This window comes from Hemiscyllium ocellatum, chromosome 6, assembly GCF_020745735.1.
Source record: "Hemiscyllium ocellatum isolate sHemOce1 chromosome 6, sHemOce1.pat.X.cur, whole genome shotgun sequence".
Classification (NCBI taxonomy): domain Eukaryota; kingdom Metazoa; phylum Chordata; class Chondrichthyes; order Orectolobiformes; family Hemiscylliidae; genus Hemiscyllium; species Hemiscyllium ocellatum.
In genome coordinates this window covers 73,950,308-73,970,242 of record NC_083406.1, presented here as the reverse complement: position 1 = coordinate 73,970,242, position 19,935 = coordinate 73,950,308, and the positions used below count along the sequence as shown (strand labels likewise).

The window sequence follows — 19,935 nt, the reverse complement described above, 5'->3', positions numbered from 1 at the left end:
ACCTTGTTGTTTCATGTGAAACCAGCTTTGCACTTGCAGCATGTATCAAATAATGACTCATGTGAAATTCACACGATCTGGTAAGAATCTTCCAACAATAAATTCAGGCAGAAAACAGAACTGTTGCAGAAACTTTCTCTCATGGATTTATGCCCTGTTTTGAAACCAGTAAAGTAAATTCTAAGAATCACCATGCCTTCAAAGTGTCAGGGAACCTTACAGTGAAAGATATCTTTTTAGAATGGCTCACATCAGAAATGCTGTCCAATGCAAGGAACAGTTCTTGGCTATCCCCACCCTTATAAGAATGTCTTGCTGCACTTCCTTTGCCAATAATGCAATTACCTCATGCTGGATTGTTCTTCTGTAGTGGTGATCAGTCACCTCCCTGGAAAGTATGCATTGCAAATGTTCCTTCACAACTTTGATGTTTTTGCCAGTGACTTCATCAAACCCAGGACGTTCTTGTTCTTCACTTTGAGAAGTCTGCCAGATGAGCTTGGAAAATCATGCTATTTTTAAATGATGAATTATACGCCTCTCTAAAATGTAAGCAATATATATGGGAGCATAAAATTGCAAAAGATTAGATGAATGGGAAAACTGTGACAAGTGGATTTCAGTGTAGGCAAATGTGATCAACTGAATAGAGTACTTTGTAAATGGGGAAGAGTTGGAGTCATTGAAGCTGCAAAGAGGATTTGGATTTCATGCATCTAAAGTCTTGTAAGCAGTTCCGGCCACCATGTCTTAGGAAAGATATATTGGCCTTGGATGGAATGAAGGTAGATTTAACAAAATATTACCTGGATTCCAAGGATTATATTTGTGGAAATTTCACAAAATAGACTTGTAGGGCTGATTCTTTTAGAGGTCTGAGTGATATGACCTCTCGTGAGATGCTTGGCAGAACCAGACATCCAGCATGGTGAGGAGAAAGTGAGGATTGCAGATGCTGGAGATCAGAGTCGAAGAGTGTGGTGCTGGAAAAGCACAGCCAATCAGGCAGCATCTAAGAAGCAGGAGAGTTGACGTTTTGAAAATAAGCCCTTCATCGAGAATTTGTGGGTCCCCAAGGGGGATGAGAGATAAATGGCAGGTGGATGGGGCTGGGGGAAGGGAGCTTGGAATGCGATAGGTAGATGAAGCTGAGGGGGAAGGTGATAGGTTGGAGAGGAGGGTGGAGCGGAAAAGTGGGAAGGAAGATGGACAGGTAGGACAGTTCCAGAGGGTGATGCCAAGTTGGAAGGTTGGATTTGGGAATAAATAGGGGGAGGGAAAATAGGGAAACTCGTAAAATACACATTGATCCCATTTGGTTGGAGGGTTCCAAGGCGGAAGATGAGGCATTCTTCCCCCAGGCGTTGGGTGGCTAGAGTTTGGCAGTGGAGGTGGCCCAGGACTTGCATGTCCTTGGCGGAGTGGGAGAGGGAATTAAAGTGTTCAGCCACACGGTGGTGGGGTTGTTTTGTGTGTGTCTCAAAGATGTTCCCTGAAATGTTCTGCAAGTTGGCATCCTGTCTCCCCAATGTACAGGAGGCCACATTAAGAGCATTGGACACAGAAGATAGCGTGTGTGGAAGTGCAGGTAAATCTTAGTTGGATGTGGAAGAATCCTTTGGGGTGTTGCTCGGAGGGGAGGGGGGAGGTGTGGGCACAAGTTTTGCACTTCTTGCAGTGGCAGGTGAAGATGCTGGGAGTGGAGGGTGGGATGGTGGGGGGTGTGGACCTAACAAGGGAGTCGCTGAGGCAATGGTCTCTCCGGATCGCAGGCAGGGGTGGGGAAGGAAATATATCCCTGGTGATGGGGTCCGTTTGGAGGTGCTGGAAATGGAGGAGGATGATGCGATGTATCTGGAGGTTGGTGGGGTGGAAGGTGAGGGCCAGGGGTATTCTATCCTGGTTGCGGTTGGAGGGGTGGGGTTCAAGGGTGGAGATGCAGGAAGTGGAGGGAGATGCACCTGCAGGCATTGCTGATCACGTGGGAGGGGAAATTGCTGTTGTTGAAATAGGAGACCATCTGAGATGTCCTGGAGTAGAATTGCTCCTCCTGGGAGCAGATACAGTGAAGGCAGATGAATTGGGAGCAAGAAATATCGATTTTACGGAGGGGGGGGGGTGAGAGTTGGGGGAGGAGGTGTTGTCCAGGTAGCTGTGGGATTCAGTGGGTTTGAAGGAGATGGCAGTGTTGAGTCAGTTGCTGGAGATGGAGACTTAGAGGTCCAGGAAAGGGAGGGAGTTGTCCAAGATGGTCCAGCTGAACTTGACGTCAGGGTGGAAGGTCCTTGTGAAGTTCATGAACTGCTCAAGTTCCTCATGGGAGCACAAGGTAGCCCTGATACAGTCATCAATGTAGTGGAGAAAAAGGTGGGGATGGTGCCAGTGTAACTGCGGAAGATGGACTGTTTCATGTATCTGACGAAGAGGCAGGCATAGCTGGGACTCATGCAGGTACCTGTGCCTACCCATTTGGTTTGAAGGAAGTGGGAAGATTCGAAGGAGAAGTTGTTGAGGGTGAGGACCAGTTTTTAAGATTAGATTATATTTCCTACAGTATGGAAACAGGCCCTTCAGCCCAACAAGTCCACACCAACTCTCCGAAGAGTAATGCGCCCAGACCCACTCCCCTACATTTACCCTTGTCCAATGCACTACTACTATGGGCAATTTAGCATTGCCAATTCACCTGGTCTGCACATCTTTGGATTTTGGAGGAAACTCACGCATCCACGGGGAGAAGTGCAAACTCCACACAGACAGTCGCCCGAGGCAGGAATCAAATCTGGGTCCCTGGTGCTGTAAGGCCACAGTGCTAACTGCTAAGCCACTGTGCCGCCCCATCGAATGTGTGTGTCGGTGGAGGGGTACTGGCTGGGTCGGTGGGAGAGAAAGAACGGAGGGCTTGGAGTCCTTCCCTAAGGTCCCCAATGTCTCGTCTTCATCATCATGGACATCCAGTCCCTGTAATCCCTGGCCCCCAATGCCTCATCCTCACAATGGACATTCAATCCCTGTACATATCCATCTGCCATAGTGAAGACCTTCAAGCTCTCTGTTTCCTTCTGTTTTGCTGACCCAACCAGTATCCTTTCACCAATATACTCCTTTGATTTCCGGAACTGGTCCTCATCCTCAACAACTTCTCCTTCAAATATTCCCACTTCCTTCAGACCAAAGGGGTAGACACAGTCACCCACATGGGCTCCAGCTATGCCTGCCTCTTTGTCGGGTACGTGGTACAGTCCATCTTCTGCAGTTACACTGGCACCATCCCCCACCTTTTCCTCCGCTACACTGATGATTATATCATTGTCACCTTGTTAACCACGAGGAAGTTGAACAGTTCATCAACTTCATGAACACCTTCCATCCTGACCTCAAGTTCACCTGGACTATCTTGGACACCTCTTTCCCATTCCAGACCATCTCCATCTCCGAGGACTGACTCAACATGGTCATTTACTTCAAATTCACCAATTCCCAGGGCTACTTGGACTACACCTCCTCCCACACACCCCTCTGTTAAAATGCTGTCCCTTACTTCCAATTCCTCTGCCGTATCTGCTCCCAGGAGGAGCAATTCTACTCCAGAACATCCCAGATGGCCTCCTATTTCAAGGACTGCAATTTCCACATGATCAACAATGCCCTATGAATCTATGGAATTCTTTATCAAGGGGGACAGCTGAGACTGGATCATTAAGTGTATTCAAAGCTGAGAGAGGCAGATTTTTAATCAGTAAAGGAATCAAGGTTTATGGGGAAAAGGCAAGTGGATTTGAGGGTTATCAGATCAGCCATGATCCCATTGAATGGTGAAGCAAACTTAATAGGCTGAATGGCCTACATCTGCGCCTATGTCATACGGTCTTGATTTTATCAGAGATGAAACTGTATGCTTAACCTTTACTAAACCAAAATCTAGCTTGCAGGTATATTTGTGACTAAACTAATTTCATCAAAATTTATATTTCCTATTTAGAATTTTTTTCACGAAACCACATTTTCACCACAAAACTCTCCCAAGCGATGGCACTGTGAGTGGTTACCCACATTGTTTAACCATCAGTCATTCTGATTTTGGTTGCCATCATATTTGAAAGGGTCATCTAATTGGTTTTCCCCTTCCTCCATAGCTTACAACTTTCTCCCTTTCAAGTATTTCTCCAATTCCCTTTTGAAAGTTATAAACTAATCTACTTGACCATGCATTCAGATAGTGGATATTCTGAAAAATAATCATTAATTTTCTGGTAGTTTTTTTCAATATCTGAAATAATACCCTCTGGCAATGAACCTTTCTGCAAACAGCTACTTATTTACTTTAACAAAACATTTAATTAATTTTGAACACTATTAAATCCTCCACAATCTTTTCTCCTCAAAGACAATCTCAGCTTCTCTAGCCGCTTCAATTAACTCTTCCCTGGTATCTGATAAATCTCCTCTGCACTCTATCCAACGCCTTCACATCTTCCCTAAAGGATACTGCACAGAATGGGACACTAGCTGAAGCTTATGCAGTGAAACAAAGTTTAGTGCAAGTTCCTGGTTTTTGTATTCTACGCTTCCATTTCATAAAGTGCTGTGATCCTGCTGAAGACTATTGAAATACAAAGAGAAAGTCCAAACATCCTGCAATTAACCGGCAGAACAATATCACCCAATTTCACACTTTTAATTAAAAATCTTCACTGTATAGAAAAAAGTAAACAAGCAGATACCAGTAACTTAACAATTTAACTTAAAATGACTTGTGTTTTCACTCGTTTTATTTCTTACCTCCCTTTCACGAGTTCCCTTATCTTTCAAAATGTTGAAGTTAATTCACTTTTCCTGGGAATAACCCAAAAAAGTATGCACAATTTGGAAGTTACTTTACTTTTCCTTCATATTCCAGTTATTCCTCCAAGCTAAGATTCTGTGGGGTTCTTCCAGTAGCTTTTTAGCTACATGATCTTTACATTTACAAATCCTGTGATTGTGAACACATCTGTTGCGTTTCTAGCTTCTTTATGCAAACAGGCCAATCCAAAACAAGCACAATAAACTTTATGTAGGTTGATTACTTTGAGGACTGCAATTTACATACATTCATATACAGGTATCCCCTGCTTTTCGAACATTCACTTTCTGCAAATTTGCTTTTATGAAAGACCTACATTAGTACCTGTTTTCACAAATCCGAAGAGGATTTTTGCTTTTATGAAAAACAGCCATACTTTTTCCCATATAAATCATACACCACCGCTTTTGATGCCATTTTTGGCTTACAAAAGGTTTTCTGGGAATGCTCTACTTTTGGATAGCGGGGGCTACCTGTACAAGATAACTCAATATACAGTACAGCTCAATAACTCAGTCTAACAATATCTGCACCTAGTAGACTGCTAACCACATGCTTCTTTACATTCTGATTTCTCAATGACATGTGCAAACATTTGCATCTTCTCTGAAATTGACACAACAGTTTTTTAGTTATGTGAAATATGAACTCTTAAATGATGAACAGAGATGTAAACGTCTATATGAGATTGCTTACTAATCTTCTCAGATGGTATAACTTTCCTGAGATTTGGAATTATTACTTCAGCATTCTGTGTATTGTCAGAGTGCTGATTATTTTCACGGTGGTTTTCCATAATTTCAGTTTCAGTTTGAGTATGTTCTAAATGCAGCTAGAATACTTTGCCCTACATCAGCATTTCTAAAATCTTTCCCATCAATTGGCAAAATTGACAGGCGTTTGTTTGATGAGCTTATTTTGATCAGGGTATAAATTTGCAATTCTGTAACCTTCAGGCACCAGCCCTGTATCTAAGGAGAATTCAAAGATTATGGCCAGTGCCTCTTCAATTTCTTCTCTTACTTCTCTAAATATTGTTTGATACATCCCAGTTCATTCTGCAAGCTTACAAGCTGTAAATGCAACCATTTTTCTACCATCTTGTTTCCTTTTTTTTAGTACTTTCAACTGTCATCTTTAGTACTGTCATCTTTCAACATGACAGTAGGCTGCAATGGACTAAAATTGAAATTTTTCTGCTTACTAGCTAGGAGAAAGAAACATGGCTGATCATTGCTATTATTCACAAGGAAGGGTAAAAACAAAGGAACACAGATAGTTTTGATATCTGATCAAGTGTAATTAGATTGCCTTCCAAAAGATTGAAGAACAATTTGGAGAGGCAGTGGTATTGTGCTAGATTCACTGGGCTAACAGTCCAAAGTCTCAAGCTAATGCTCTGGGAACATGGGTTCAAATCCAATCATGGTAGATGGTGAAATCTAATTCAATAAAAATCTGAAATTAAAAAGCAATGGTGACCTTGTAACCAATGTTTATTTCCAAAAACCTATCTGGTTCATTTAAGCCCCTTTAGGGAATGAAACCTTTTTATCTTTACCAGGTCTGACACACATGTGATTCCAGACCCAAGAAATGTGGTTGACTCTTAACTGAGAATTCAAGCCACACAGATCAATGGGCACGGAAGGGATGGGCAATAAATGCTGGTCCAGCCAGCAAAGCCCATGTCCTATGAACAAATAATTAAAAATAACATTTAAGGACACACACAAAAGGAACAAAATCTAATTCAGGTTACAACCAGAATATGTTATCACACAAGACAAGTGTCTATTCCGGAATACAAGACTCGTGAGACTTGGGGAATGACAACACCATTAAATGCAAATATCTAAGAGAGACACAAAATCTAATAAAATACCTTATATTGTGGTATCTATTCTGAATTTTATGTGGAAGATGTTATTAAATAAAAACACATTTAAAAAAAAAGAGACTGCTGGTGCAACTCAGCAAATATGCCATCATCTGTGTAGAGAGAAAGAATACAGATCTGCAGGTCATACGTTCAAATATAAATACTCACTTGACTCCACTGTCATCTGTAGAATGATATCAACAGCACTGTATAACAGGCTCTTATTAGAAGGTTTCAAGTAACAAAGAATAATCGGCAGAGCCCGGTACTTCAAGAACAAAGCTTTGCCTTCATCTGTCTTCAGGTCGTTAAAAATAACGTCAAATGCTTGAGCCAGATAATCAACTAGTAATAGAAACATATTAATTAAAAATATTATTCTTTACCTACGATGCCAGTGAAAATGATTTGTTAGAAAAAAAGTACTCTACCTGAAATATTACACAAATAAATAAAGTAAGGCAAATATAAAGTGAACTAAAATAATATATCACAGATGAATAAGCTTGCCTTTGCTGTAAACAGTTTATCCACTGAATCTTCAAGGCTGTTGCATTATTAAAGGGCTAATGATAACAAAGAAAATCATTAGGGAATGCAAAGTACAGTGGAGAAATGCGATTAGAAAACTGATAGGGAAAATGAGAGGATTCCAACTGAGAAAACAGCTTTTTTAAGTATATTAAAGTCAAAGAAGGTGCAACAGCTGAGGGACGAAGGAGGAAGTCTGACAGTGAAAATGAAAATTGTTATAAAGTTGAAGGTGTGTACTGTACCTTTAAGAGAGTAAATGCTGTCCTGAACGGAGAGCTTATACGCTGTGTGTATGACGAGATGGCAGTCCCAGAGTATACTGGAAAATTGAAAATATGTAACATCTGGCTGGGAAATGGATCCTTGAACTTTGGTTGCTGTTCCGACAACAATTCAAATTTAACTAATCAGTTTAACGTATGCTCTAGGATACTAAAACCGAATTGAGTTTGAATTTATTGTTTTGCCAACATTGAACTAACAAGATGATATCCTGTGTTGAGGGGTATAGAGATGTGGACATTTTGAAAATTGGTCAGAAAGCAACTGCTGGAGAGAGAGAGAGAGAGAGAGAGAGAGAGAGAGCTAATTGCCCATCTAACACCTTGATCACCAAGAAGTTAGCAAACACTGTCTATCAGCTATGAAACATACTCATACTGGGCGGCACGGTGGCACAGTGGTTAGCACTGCTGCCTCACAGCGCCAGGGACCTGGGTTTGATTCCCGCATCAGGCGACTGACTGTGTGGAGTTTGCACGTTCTCCCCGTGTCTGCGTGGGTTTCCTCCGGGTGCTCCAGTTTCCTCCCACAGTCCAAAGATGTGCGGGTCAGGTGAATTGGCCATGCTAAATTGCCCGTAGTGTTAGGTAAGGGGTATATGTAGGGGTATGGGTGGGTTGCGCTTCGGCGGGTCGGTGTGGACTTGTTGGGCCGAAGGGCCTGTTTCCACACTGTAAGTAATCTAAAAGTAATCTAATCTAATCTAAAAATGAAGCAGCCAACCCTGGGAGATCCACAGCTGGAAGAGTGAAGACACAGAAGAAGACAGTGACTATGATTTTGAATTTAAGTTGATGTAATTTTAATGTGCCTTATGAGGGTATTAAAACTAGCAGAAGGGCACTTTACCTGAGTGGTTGTCGCATTCATAACATGGTTGATGAGTTAACAGTACAAATATTCACAAACAAATATGATTTAGTAGCCATTATGGAGACATGGTTATAGGATGGTCATAACTGGGAGTTAAATATCCAGGGTTATCAGAATATTTGGAAGGACAGACAGGAAGGTAAGGGAGATGGTATCATTCTGATATGCAAGGACATCAGGGTGGTGCTGAGAGATGATATAGCTTCTATGGAGAATAAGGCTGAATCCATTTGTGTGGAATTTGGAAATTCTAAGAAGAAAAAGTCACTGATAGACACAGTCTGTAGCCTACCAAATATCAAAATCACATTGGGGTGGGCAATAAATAAACAAATAACTAATGCCTGTAAAAATGGTATGGCAATTATCATGGGGAATTTTAATTTACATGTCGATTGGTCGAACCAGATCGGTCAGGGTACCCTTAAGGAAGTGTTCATTGAGTGTATCCGTGATAGTTTTCTTGAACAGTATGTAATGGAACTGACGATGGAGCAAGCTATCCCAGAACTGGTCCTATGTAATGAAACAGGAATAATTAATGACCTCATAGTTAGGGATTCTCCTGGAAGGAGCGATCACAGTATAGTTTATTTTAGAATACAGATGGAGAGTGTGAAGATAAAATCCAATACCAGGGTGTTGTGCTTAAACAAGGAAGACTACATTAGGATGAGGAGGATTTGGATGAAATAGACTGGAAACAAAAAATTTATGGTGGGACAGTTGACGAACAGTGGAGGACTTTCAAAGCAATTTTTCAAAGTGCTCAGCAAATGTATATTCCAGTGAAAAGGAAGGACTGTAAAAAAAGAGCTAATCTACCATGAGTGTCTAACGAAATAACAGAGGCTATCAGATTGAAAGAGAAGGCATACAAAGTGGCCAAGATTAGCATGAAACTAGAAGGTTGGGAAAGCTTTAAATGTCAACAGAAAGCCATAAAAAGAGCTATAAAGAAAAGTAAAATTCAACACGAGAAAAAAAACTAGCACAGAATATAAACACAGATATCAAAAGTTTCCATAAATATATAAAATAAAAAATAGTAGCCAAACTAAACTTTGTTCCTTCAGAGGATGAGAAGGGGTATTTAGTCATGGGATGTGATGAAATGGCTGAGGCATTGAAAAGGTATTTTGTGTCGGTCTTCACAGTGGAGGACATTAATAACTTGCCAGAAATTGCCAGAAAGTAGGTGAGGACCTGAAAACAATCATAATTACAGAAGAGGTAGTGTTGGGCAAGCTAATGGAGCTAAGGATACACAAGTCTCCAGGCCCTGATGGAATGCATCCAAGGTACTAAAAGAGATGGTGGGAGAAATAGCAAGTGCACTTGTGGTAGTTTTCCAAAATTCGTTGGCCTCTGGGGCAGTTCCAGCAGATTGAAAAACAGCAAATATGATGCCACTGTTTAAAAAGGGAGATAGATAAAAGATGGGGAATTACAGACCAATTAGCTTAACTTCTGTAGTGGGGAAGATGCTTAAGTATATTATCAAGGAAGAAATAGCAAAATATCTAGATAGCAAGTATGCTGTTGGGTAGACGCAGCATGGGTTCATGAAGAGCAGGTCATGCTTAACTAATCTTTTGGAATTCTATGAAGACATTACGAGCACTGTGGACAACGGGGACCCAGTCAATGTGGTGTACCTAGATTTCCAACAGGCCTTCAACAAGGTGCCGCGCAAGAGACTGCTACATAAGATAAAGATTCATGGCATTACAGGTAAAGTATTAGCATGGACAGAGGACTGGTTGACTAACAGGAAGCAAAGGGGAGAAGTGAGTGGCATTCTGGTTGACAATCAGTAACTAGTGGTGTGCCTCAGGTATCAGTGTTGGGATCATAACTATTCACAATTTACGTAGATGATTTGGAGTTGGGGACCACACGTAGTGTGTCAAAGTTTGCAAATGACACTAAGATGAGTGGCAGAGGACTCTGAAACCTTGCAGAAGAACATAGGTGCTTTAAGCGAGTGGGCAAAGATCTGGCAGATGGAATACAATGTTAATAAATGTAAAGTCATTTATTTTGGTAGAAGTAATACGGACTTTTACTTGAATGGTAAAGAGTTGCAGCATGCTGCTATGCAGAGGAACCTGTGTCTGCAGATACAGCAGGTAATTAGGAAGGCAAAAGGAATTTTGTCCTTCACTGCTAAAGGGATTGAATTTAAAAGCAAGGAATTTATGTTGCAACTGTATAAGGTGCTGGTGAGGCTACACCTGGAGTACTGTGTGCACTTTTGATCACCTTACTTGATAAAGGAAGTACTGGCAGAGGAGGTTCCCTAGGTTGATTCTGGAGTTGAGGGGGTTAGCTTATGAGGAGAGACTGAGTAGACTGGGATTCTATTTGTTGGAATTTAGAAGAATGAGAGGGGATCTTAAAGAAATGTACAAAATTATGAAAGGAAGAGATAAGATAGATGTAGAGAGGATGCTTCCTCTGGCAGGTGAAACTGGGACAAGAGGGCATGGCCTGAAAATTAGGGGGACCCGATTTAGAGAATTGAGAAGGAACTTCCTCATCCAGAGGGTTGTGAATCAATGGAATTCTCTGTCCAGTGAAGTAGTTGACACTACTTTAGTAAATGCTTTTAAAGCTAAGATAGATTTTTTTTGAACAATGAAGGAATTAGGGGTTATGGTGACAGGGTGGGTGATGGAGCTGAGGCCACGAAAAGATCAACCATGATCTTATTGAATGGCAAAGTAGGCTTGAAGGGCCAGGTGGTCTACTCCTGCTCCCTGTTCTTATGCTCTTCTTGGAACCGCCTATTGTTATTGAGTTGGAAACAGATAGTAAGCAGTCAAGAGAAAGAGGGACTTAGATTTGTGAATAGTTTTTGCTTAACGTTTAGAGTTAGAAAATAAATTGATGTTATGTTCTTTAAATAGTGGAATTTGGGAATTCTCGGTCATTCATATTTTAACAGATTACGAGTTGAGGCAAGGCGAGTTTTTCTGGTTGTTTGATTTAATTAACAGAAAAGGTCATAGCAAGATGTAACAGAAAACTTGAAAAAATTATTTAAATTTATTTACAAATGATAGTGCCTCATGCTCTTCTTTTAAAATGTCCCTTAAAACCCAGATCTTTCATCAAGATCCCTTATTTCAATTTTTTTGAGTCTGCTCATTTCTCTTCCATGTTAACAAAGCAATTTGCAGGATTTTTCTAAGCTAAAGACACTGCATGAAGACAAACAGCTGTTGTATTGGTTTGAATGTGCAAATAAATAAAGCTATAAAAAAAGGCCAGCAGGCCTGTAACATTTTAGGCATAACAAATAGTAACACAGACTACACAAGTAAAATAATAATACAACAAAGAACAAAGAAAATTACAGCACAGGAACAGGCCCTTTGTTCTTCCAAGCCTGTGCCAATCCAGATCCTCTATCTAAACCTATCGCCTATTTTCTATGGATCTGTATGTTTCTGCTCCCTGCCCACAATATTCATGCACGAAAGTTGGTTAGGCCACAATGAAAGGATAATGTCCAGTTTTGGGCACCCTATGATTGAAAGGACATTAAAGCCATGAAGCAAGGTCATTGGGAAACTGTATTTCTTAAGAGAGACTTATGATACTGGAGCAAAAATAGAAATTAGTGAAGAAACTCGGCAGGTCTGGCAATACCTGTAGAGAGAGAAACAGAGTTAATGCTTCAAATCCTGTGACCTTTCGTCAGAAGAAATTGAAAGTTTCTTTCACTGGAGCTGAGAAGCTTTAGAGTAGGTTTTTAAGATATGATGAATAATTATGCAGTGAATAAGAAAAGGCTATTTCCTTTAATTGGGAGCCAGTAACAAAGGATCATCAATTTAAAACCATCACTAAAAGAAAATGAGAGGAGAGGAGTTGGGACAAATTTCTTTCTGTAGAAGGTGGTTTGAGCATAAAGTACTCTTTCCACAGGGGCTGGTTGTGGCAGAGGTGTTTGCAATTTTTAAGAGAAAATGTAATGTATATTTGAAGCAGAAAAAAAAATCCATATTTATGTGGAAAGGGAGAATTTGTTTTGGATTACTCATGCAAAAACTTGACACATCCTGTCTAAACTATAAATGTTTATGGTTCCAAGTGATTTTTTTTTTCTATTATATTCTAAACATTGAATTTAAATTAGTTTATGAAGTCTTGCATGATAACAATAAATTAGACCCTGAACTTCCTAGTGTTGTCTCTGGATTATGGATCATCCAACTTTCCATGAAAGAAGACAGAAACAATGCTTTGATTTGTGGTTCCCAAGTTATAAGAATAAAACAAATTTCACTCTCGTTAAAAGTTTCTGCAAACCTTGTGTAATTGTTTTGAGGATGCTGAGGGCTGATAAAAATCGAACACTAAGGTCAGAGCTCCTGAAGAAAGCAGAAGCCTTAGGTTTGGGTTCTGCAGCAGACTCCAAAAAACCATCCAGCTCTATCTGAGTCACTGTTCCTCGGAATAATTCTTCTCCTAGTCTTCGCAAAGTTGAAGGAATCATCCTCTTCTAAAGAAAAGGTGCAGTTGTTACAAATCACTGTTAAACATTAAACATTCAACAATCCAATATTATTGTTAGTAACTATGGACGAAATGTCAACTGGAAATTGGCTGTGTCCATTTTGAGGAGTTTCATGGAGCATTTCTCATCGTGAGCATAATTCATGCTCTTCTCTGCAGCTTTCCTCATTAGGTATGCACCATCTTTCTACGGCACCCCACTTGCTCACCAGTAATGGAAGTACTTACTCCTGTCAGGATCTCCTGCCGCTGCCAAGAGATTTAAAATGCAATTGTGTGCCAGTCAAATGCTGTCAGTATGAAGCTACTGTTTATAGTTCCTTTGGTTGGAGAACTAACCCAGCAGTGGCTGGGGAAAGCAAGTTAGCTCTCCACTTTGAAGACAAGGACTTGGAGGTCCTGATAAATCAGGTGGTGAAGAGGACGGATGTCATCTTTCCTCAGGACTGCCAGAGAAGACCATGGCACCAGATCATGCCAGCATTATCTCTACATGCCATCCATATAAATGCTGTTTCCACAGTTTTGGGAAATGTTCAGCAATGTGCCAAAAACATGAATGACTTTCTGTGCTCCATGATGATAGGTGCTACCATCTTCTCTCTGCTACTTTATACTCACTCTAATGCTGCTAGTACACTCTTCTCTCACCAAGGTTCTCAGCCCACCATTCTCACAAGTGCAACAACATCTTTCCGCACTCTCTCTCTCTCTCTGTGCCCAACTAATAATCCTGCATGCGCTTTGCAGTGCTTACTCAATCACTCAGGCCACCTAATCAACTTGGCCTGATCTGTGCTCATACTAACAGCACTGCCAGTCACTTTCATCTTACTCAATCCCTTCATTTTTTTTCTCTCTGCAGGAAAAAATGGCTCATAATAGGGCAGAGAGAACCAAGACAGGTAGTGGGATGTCTGACAGCCTCTTCCTCACCCTCACCCTATTCCCGTTGAGCTCCCTTGCCGTAGTGGGAGAGGATTGCTCGTGTGGTAATGCCAAAACCTCCGGGTCTCAGTAACCGAGTAACATTCTTTGTCAAATGCTGAGCTGTTTGCCCATTACTGCCACTGTGAATGTATTCTTAACATGTATGAATGTCTACTCATAATGTGCCAATCATTCTCTCTTTTATTTTCTGCTGATACCAGTAGCATCTGGACAGGCTCTGCTCTCAAGTTAGCAGTCCACAAGACCTCATTATTTTTCACACCCCTGAGGAAGAAACCAGAGATTCCTTAGAGGATTCACTGGCAAGACTCCCTCTAACAGATCAGATAAGGACATCTCAATGGCTACATTAGCTGAATGAGAGTCTGGTGAGCACATCACTATTATATCTCCACAGGTGGTCGAGGAAGAAACATTCCAAGGCAATGGTTCTCAGAGGACAGCTGGAAAGCAGGCAGCTGCTTAACCCCAGGCAGGAGGTAACCCCATGGTGCTAGTCACGAGAAACTTCATGCATGTGCACGAGCAGACACAGGAGCAGCATGCAGATTTGTTGGACGTACTGGGCAAACTGACTCTAAGGTTGGAAGAAGCTGTCAGTGCTATCTGTAATAATCTACCTCTGGCAAGCAAGCACTGGCTGCCTCAATGGGTAGTTTGGCAACTGCCAGAATGTGCCAGGAATAGCATACTCAGTGTCCACTGGATATGTGAACCAATGCCAAGATGATGGGTAATGTTGATCTCATTGCAGGAGCCCCTTTCTTGCAAGGAAGCAAGGTAGTGCTGGTAAACTGATCCCATTCATTTTACTCTAAAGTAAATATCGTCTCAAAACATAATGATATTTTAAACAACTCACTTGGAACACAATGTTAAAGATTAAAATACTTTTCACATTTGGTACTCAAGACCATAAGAAATAGGAGTGGAAGTAAGGCCATTTGGCCCATCAAGTTAATCATGGCTGATGGGCATTTCAACTCCATTTATCTGTACTCTCACCGTAAGCCCTTAATTCCTTGCGAGATCAAGAATTTATCAATCTCTGTCTTGAAGACATTTAACGTCCCGGCCTCCACTGCGCTCTGTGGCAATGAATTCCACAGGCCCACCACTCTCTGGCTGAAGAAATGTCTCCACATTTCCGTTCTAAATTTACCCCTTCTAATTCTAAAACTGTGCCCACGGGTCCTAGTCTCCCTGCCTAATGGAAACATATTCCTAGCGTCCACCCTTTCTAATCCATGCATTATCTTGTAAGCTTTTATTAGATCTCCCCTCAACCTTCTACACTCTAATGAATACAATCCCAGGATCCTCAGCCCTTCATTGTATGTTAGGCCTACCATTCCAGGGATCATCCGTGTGAATCTCCGCTGGATACATTCCAGTGTCACTATGTCCTTCCTGAGGTGTGGGGCCCAAAATTGGACATAGTATGCTAAATGGGGCCTAACTAAAGCTTTATAAAGTCTCAGAAGTACATCGCTGCTTTTATATTCAACCCTCTTGAGATAAATGACAACATTACATTTGCTTTCTTCATCACAGACTCAACCTGCAAGACAACCTTGAGAGAATCCTGGACCAGCACTCCCAGATCCCTTTGTACTTTGGCTTTATGAATTTTCATATCGTTTAGAAAATAGTCCATGCCTGTTTTCTTTTTTCCAAAGTGCAAGACCTTGCATTTGCTCATATTGAATTTCATCAGTCATTTCCTGGACCACTCTCCTAAACTGTCTAAATCTTTCTGCAGTCTCCCCACCTCCTCAGTACTACCTGCCTGTCCACCTAACTTCGTATCATCGGCGAATTTCACCAGAATGCCCCCAGTCCCTTCATCCAGATCACCAATATATAAAGTGAACAGCTGTGGTCCCAACACTGAACCCTGCGGGACACCACTTTGTCACCAGCTGCCACTCCGAAAAGGAACCTTTTATCCCAACTCTCTGCCTTCCGCCAGACAGCCAATCCTCAATCCATGACAGCCTCAAACACCATGGGCCCTCACCTTACTCAGCACCTTCCTTTGAGGCACCTTATCAAAGGCCTTTTGGAAGTCTAGATAGATAACATCCACTGGGTTTCCCTGGTCTAACCTACTTGTTATCTCTTCAAAGAATTCTAACAGGTTTGTCAGGCATGACCTCCCATTACTAAATCCATGCTGACTTGTTCTAATCTGACCCTGCACTTCCAAGAATTTAGAAATCTCATCTTTAATGATGGATTCTAGAATTTTACCTACAACCGAGGTTAGGCTAAATGTCCTATAACTTTCCATCTTTTGTTTTAACCCTTTCTTGAACAAGGGGATTACAACAACAACAACTGGAACTTTCCCCGACTCCAGTGATCTTTGAAAGATTACAACCAATGCCTCTGCTATTTCTTCAGCCACCCCCCTCAGAATTCGAGGATGTAGCCCATCTGGGCCAGGAGATTTATCAATTTTTAGACCTTTTAGCTTTTCAAGTAATTTCTCTTTTGAAATGGCTACCATACTCAACTCTGCCCCTTGACTCTCCTTAATTGTTGGGATTTTACTCATGTCTTCCACTGTGAAGACTGATGCAAAGTACTTATTAAGTTCTCCAGCTATTTCCTTATCTCCCATCATTAGCCTTCCTGCATCAATTTGAAGCAGCCCAATTTCTAATTTTGCCTCTCATCTGTTTCTTATGTATTGAAAGAAACTTTTACTATCATTTTGAATATTATTGACTAGCTTACCTTCATATTTGATCCTCTCCTTCCTTATTTCTCTCTTTGTTATCCTCTGTTTGTTTTTGTAGTCTTCCCAATCTTCTGATTTCCCAGTGTCATTGGCCACTTTATAGGCTCTCTTTTTCTTTGATATATTTCTGACTTCCTTTGTCAGCCATGATTGTCTAATCCACCACCTCCAGATAATCTTTCTTTTCTTTGGGATGAACCTCTGCACTGTGTTCTCAATTCGACCCAGAAACTCCTGCCATTGTTGCTATACTGTCATCCCCACTAGGCTCTGCTTCCAGTCGATTTCTGTCAGTTCCTCTCTTATGCTCCTGTAATTACCTTTCTTTAACTGTAACGCCATTACATTAGATCTTGCCTTCTCTCTTTCAAACTGCAAACTGAACTCTACCATTTTATGATCGCTGCCTTTTGGTGTTCCTTTACTTTAAGATCTTTTATAAAGTCTGGCTCATTACATAGCACTACGTCCAGAATAGCCTGCTCCCTTGTGGGCTCTATGACAAGCTGTTCCAAAAAAGCCATGCTGTAAACACTCCATGAATTCCCTTTCTTTGGTTCCACCAGCAACATTATTTACCCAGTCTATTTGCATATTGAAGTCCTCCATGATCACAGTGACCTTGTCTTTCTGGCATGCCCTATCTATTTCATGGTACACTTGCGCCCTTGGTCCTGACCACCGCTGGGAGGTCTGTACATAACTCCTATTTTTTTTTGCCTTTGTGGTTCCTCAACTCCACCCACACAGACTCCACATCATCTGACCCTATATCATTTAGTGCTATAGATTTAACTTCATTCTTAACTAATAAGGCAACCCCACTGCCTCTGCCCACCTCCCTTTTTGATAGGTTCTCAATCCTTGGATGTTTAACTACCAGTCCTGAACCCCCTGCAACCATATCTCTGTGATGCCTACCACATCATAATCATTCAAGATGATTTGTGCCGTTAATTCATCTACTTTGTTAGGAATACCATGAGCATTCAGGTAAAGCACTTTAATGCTAATTGTCTTATCCTCATGATTTCCAACATCTCTAGCAATATGTCCTAAGCTATGCTTCCTTTATGCTTCATTCCTAGTACGTCTTGAACTTAAGCCCTGCACACTGGCTAACCTGTTGCTTATCTTTCTACTTGACTCCATAATCTCTGTTGCTTTCCCTTTCCCTTCCCCCGACTCACAAGTTTAAAGTCCTACTGACCACTCTATTTATCCTTTTCGCCAGAACACTGGTTCCAGATCAGTTCAGTTGGATACCATCCATTCGGTAGAGATTGTCCCGGTTCCGAAACTGATGCCAATGTCCATTGAAATGGAATCCCTCTTTCCGACACCAATCTCTTAACCACATGTTTACTTCTTCAATTTTCTTATCCCTTTGCCAGTTAGCACATGGCTCGGGCAGTGATCCAGAGATTATGACCCTTGAGGTCCTGTTTTTCAATTTCTTTCCTAGTGCTTGATACTCCCCAAAAAGGTCCTCCTTCCTAGCCTTGCTTATGTTGTTTGTACCAACGTGGACCTCAACAACTGGATCTTCTCCCTCCAGCTCCAATATGCTTTCAAGTCAGTCGGAGATGTCCTGCACCCAGGCATTGGGCAGGCAACACATCATGCGGGTCTCCCAATCCAGCTCACAACAGATACACTCTGTCCCCCTAATTATAGAATCCTCGATAACAACTACTTGTCTTTTTGCTCCCCCCTCTTTAATGGCCTTCTGCACCATGGTGCCGTGGTCAGTTGGCTCATCCTGTCCAGAGCCCTTTTCCTCATCCTTACAGGGAGCAAACATCTCATACCTGTTGGACAAGGTCAAAGGCTGAGGCCCTCCACTCCTGAACTCAGAATTCCCCTACCTGCCTCACTTACACTCTCATCCTGTTGTTCCTGATCACAAACTGAATTTGAATTACTTAATGTACCGGGTGCGACTGCCTCTTGAAACAAAGCATCCAGGTCACTCACCCCCTCCCAGATGTGCCACAGTATTTGAAGCTCAGATTCCAGATCATCAATTCTGATCTGGAGTCCTTCCAGCAACTAACAGTTGCAATACCAGTAGCATGCCAACCAGTAACAGAACAACTTCAGTCTTTTCAGAAATGTTACCAGAGCAAGTGATGCAGGTAGGCATTCTGATCTGAGCAACAAGGAAGTTGATATTAATTAAATGGATTAACATAAAGATCAAAGGCATATATTAATAAAATTGCAAAATGTGGTTTTCTGTTTAATGTACAGAAACATAACCTTACAAGATTAATGCATTTTGGATTCTTAAACCAGACATTCATTGGTTGTGGTTCTGTTCGCCGAGCTGGGAGTTTTTGTTGCAAATGTTTCATCCCCTTTCTAGGTGACATCCTCAGTGCTTGGGAGCCTCCTGTTAAGCGCTTCTGTGATGTTTCCTCCGGCATTTATAGTGGTTTGTCTCTGCCGCTTCCGGTTGTCAGTTGCTGTCCGCTGCAGTGGCCGGTATATTGGGTCCAGGTCGATGTGTTTGTTGATAGAATCAGTGGATGAGTGCCATGCCTCTAGGAATTCCCTGGTTGTTCTCTGTTTGGCTTGCCCTATAATAGTAGTGTTGTCCCAGTCGAATTCATGTTGTTTGTCATCTGTGTGTGCGTGGTTACTAAGGATAGCTGGTCGTGTCGTTTCGTGGCTAGTTAGTGTTCGTGGATGGGGGTTGTTAGCTGTCTTCCTGTTTGTCCTATGTAGTGTGTTGTGCAGTCCTTGCATGGGATTTTGTACACTACGTTGGTTTTGCTCATGCTGGATATTGGGTTCTTTGTCCTGGTGAGTTGTTGTCTGAGAGTGACTGTTGGTTTGTGTGCTGTTATGAGTCCTAGTGGTCGCAGTAGTCTGGCTGTCAGTTCGGAAATGCTCCTGATGTATGGTAGTGTGGCTAGTCCTTTGGGTTGCGGCATGTCCTCATTCCGTTGTCTTTCCCTTAGGCATCTGTTGATGAAATTGCGTGGGTATCTGTTTTTGGTGAATACCTTGTATAGGTATTCTTCTTCCTCTTTTTGCAGTTCTGGTGTACTGCAGTGTGTTGTGGAACTTTTGAATAGTGTCCTGGTGCAACTTCGTTTGTGTCTGTTGGGGTGGTTGCTTTCATAGTTCAGGACTTGGTCTGTGTGTATGAGTTTTCTGTATACCTTCGTGCTGAATTCTCTGTTCGGTGTTCTCTGTACCATCACGTCTAGGAATGGGAGATGGTTGTCCTTTTCTTCCTCTCTCGTGACCTGGACCCAATATACCGGCCACAGCAGCGGACAGCAA

At 41.7% G+C, this 19,935-nt stretch overlaps 1 protein-coding gene across 1 annotated transcript in view; it reads right to left on the bottom strand.

Annotated features, from left to right (window-relative positions):
* Positions 1–19,935, bottom strand: part of LOC132816938 (coiled-coil domain-containing protein 138-like) — a 123,303-nt gene that overhangs the window by 6,598 nt on the left and 96,770 nt on the right. Inside the window, exons 12-13 of the mRNA XM_060826963.1 lie at positions 12,738–12,930; positions 6,897–7,073 (exon numbers count right to left, since the gene is read on the bottom strand). Of these exons, the coding sequence (XP_060682946.1) occupies positions 6,897–7,073; positions 12,738–12,930 (370 nt within the window). The remainder of the gene's footprint in view (positions 1–6,896; positions 7,074–12,737; positions 12,931–19,935) is intronic.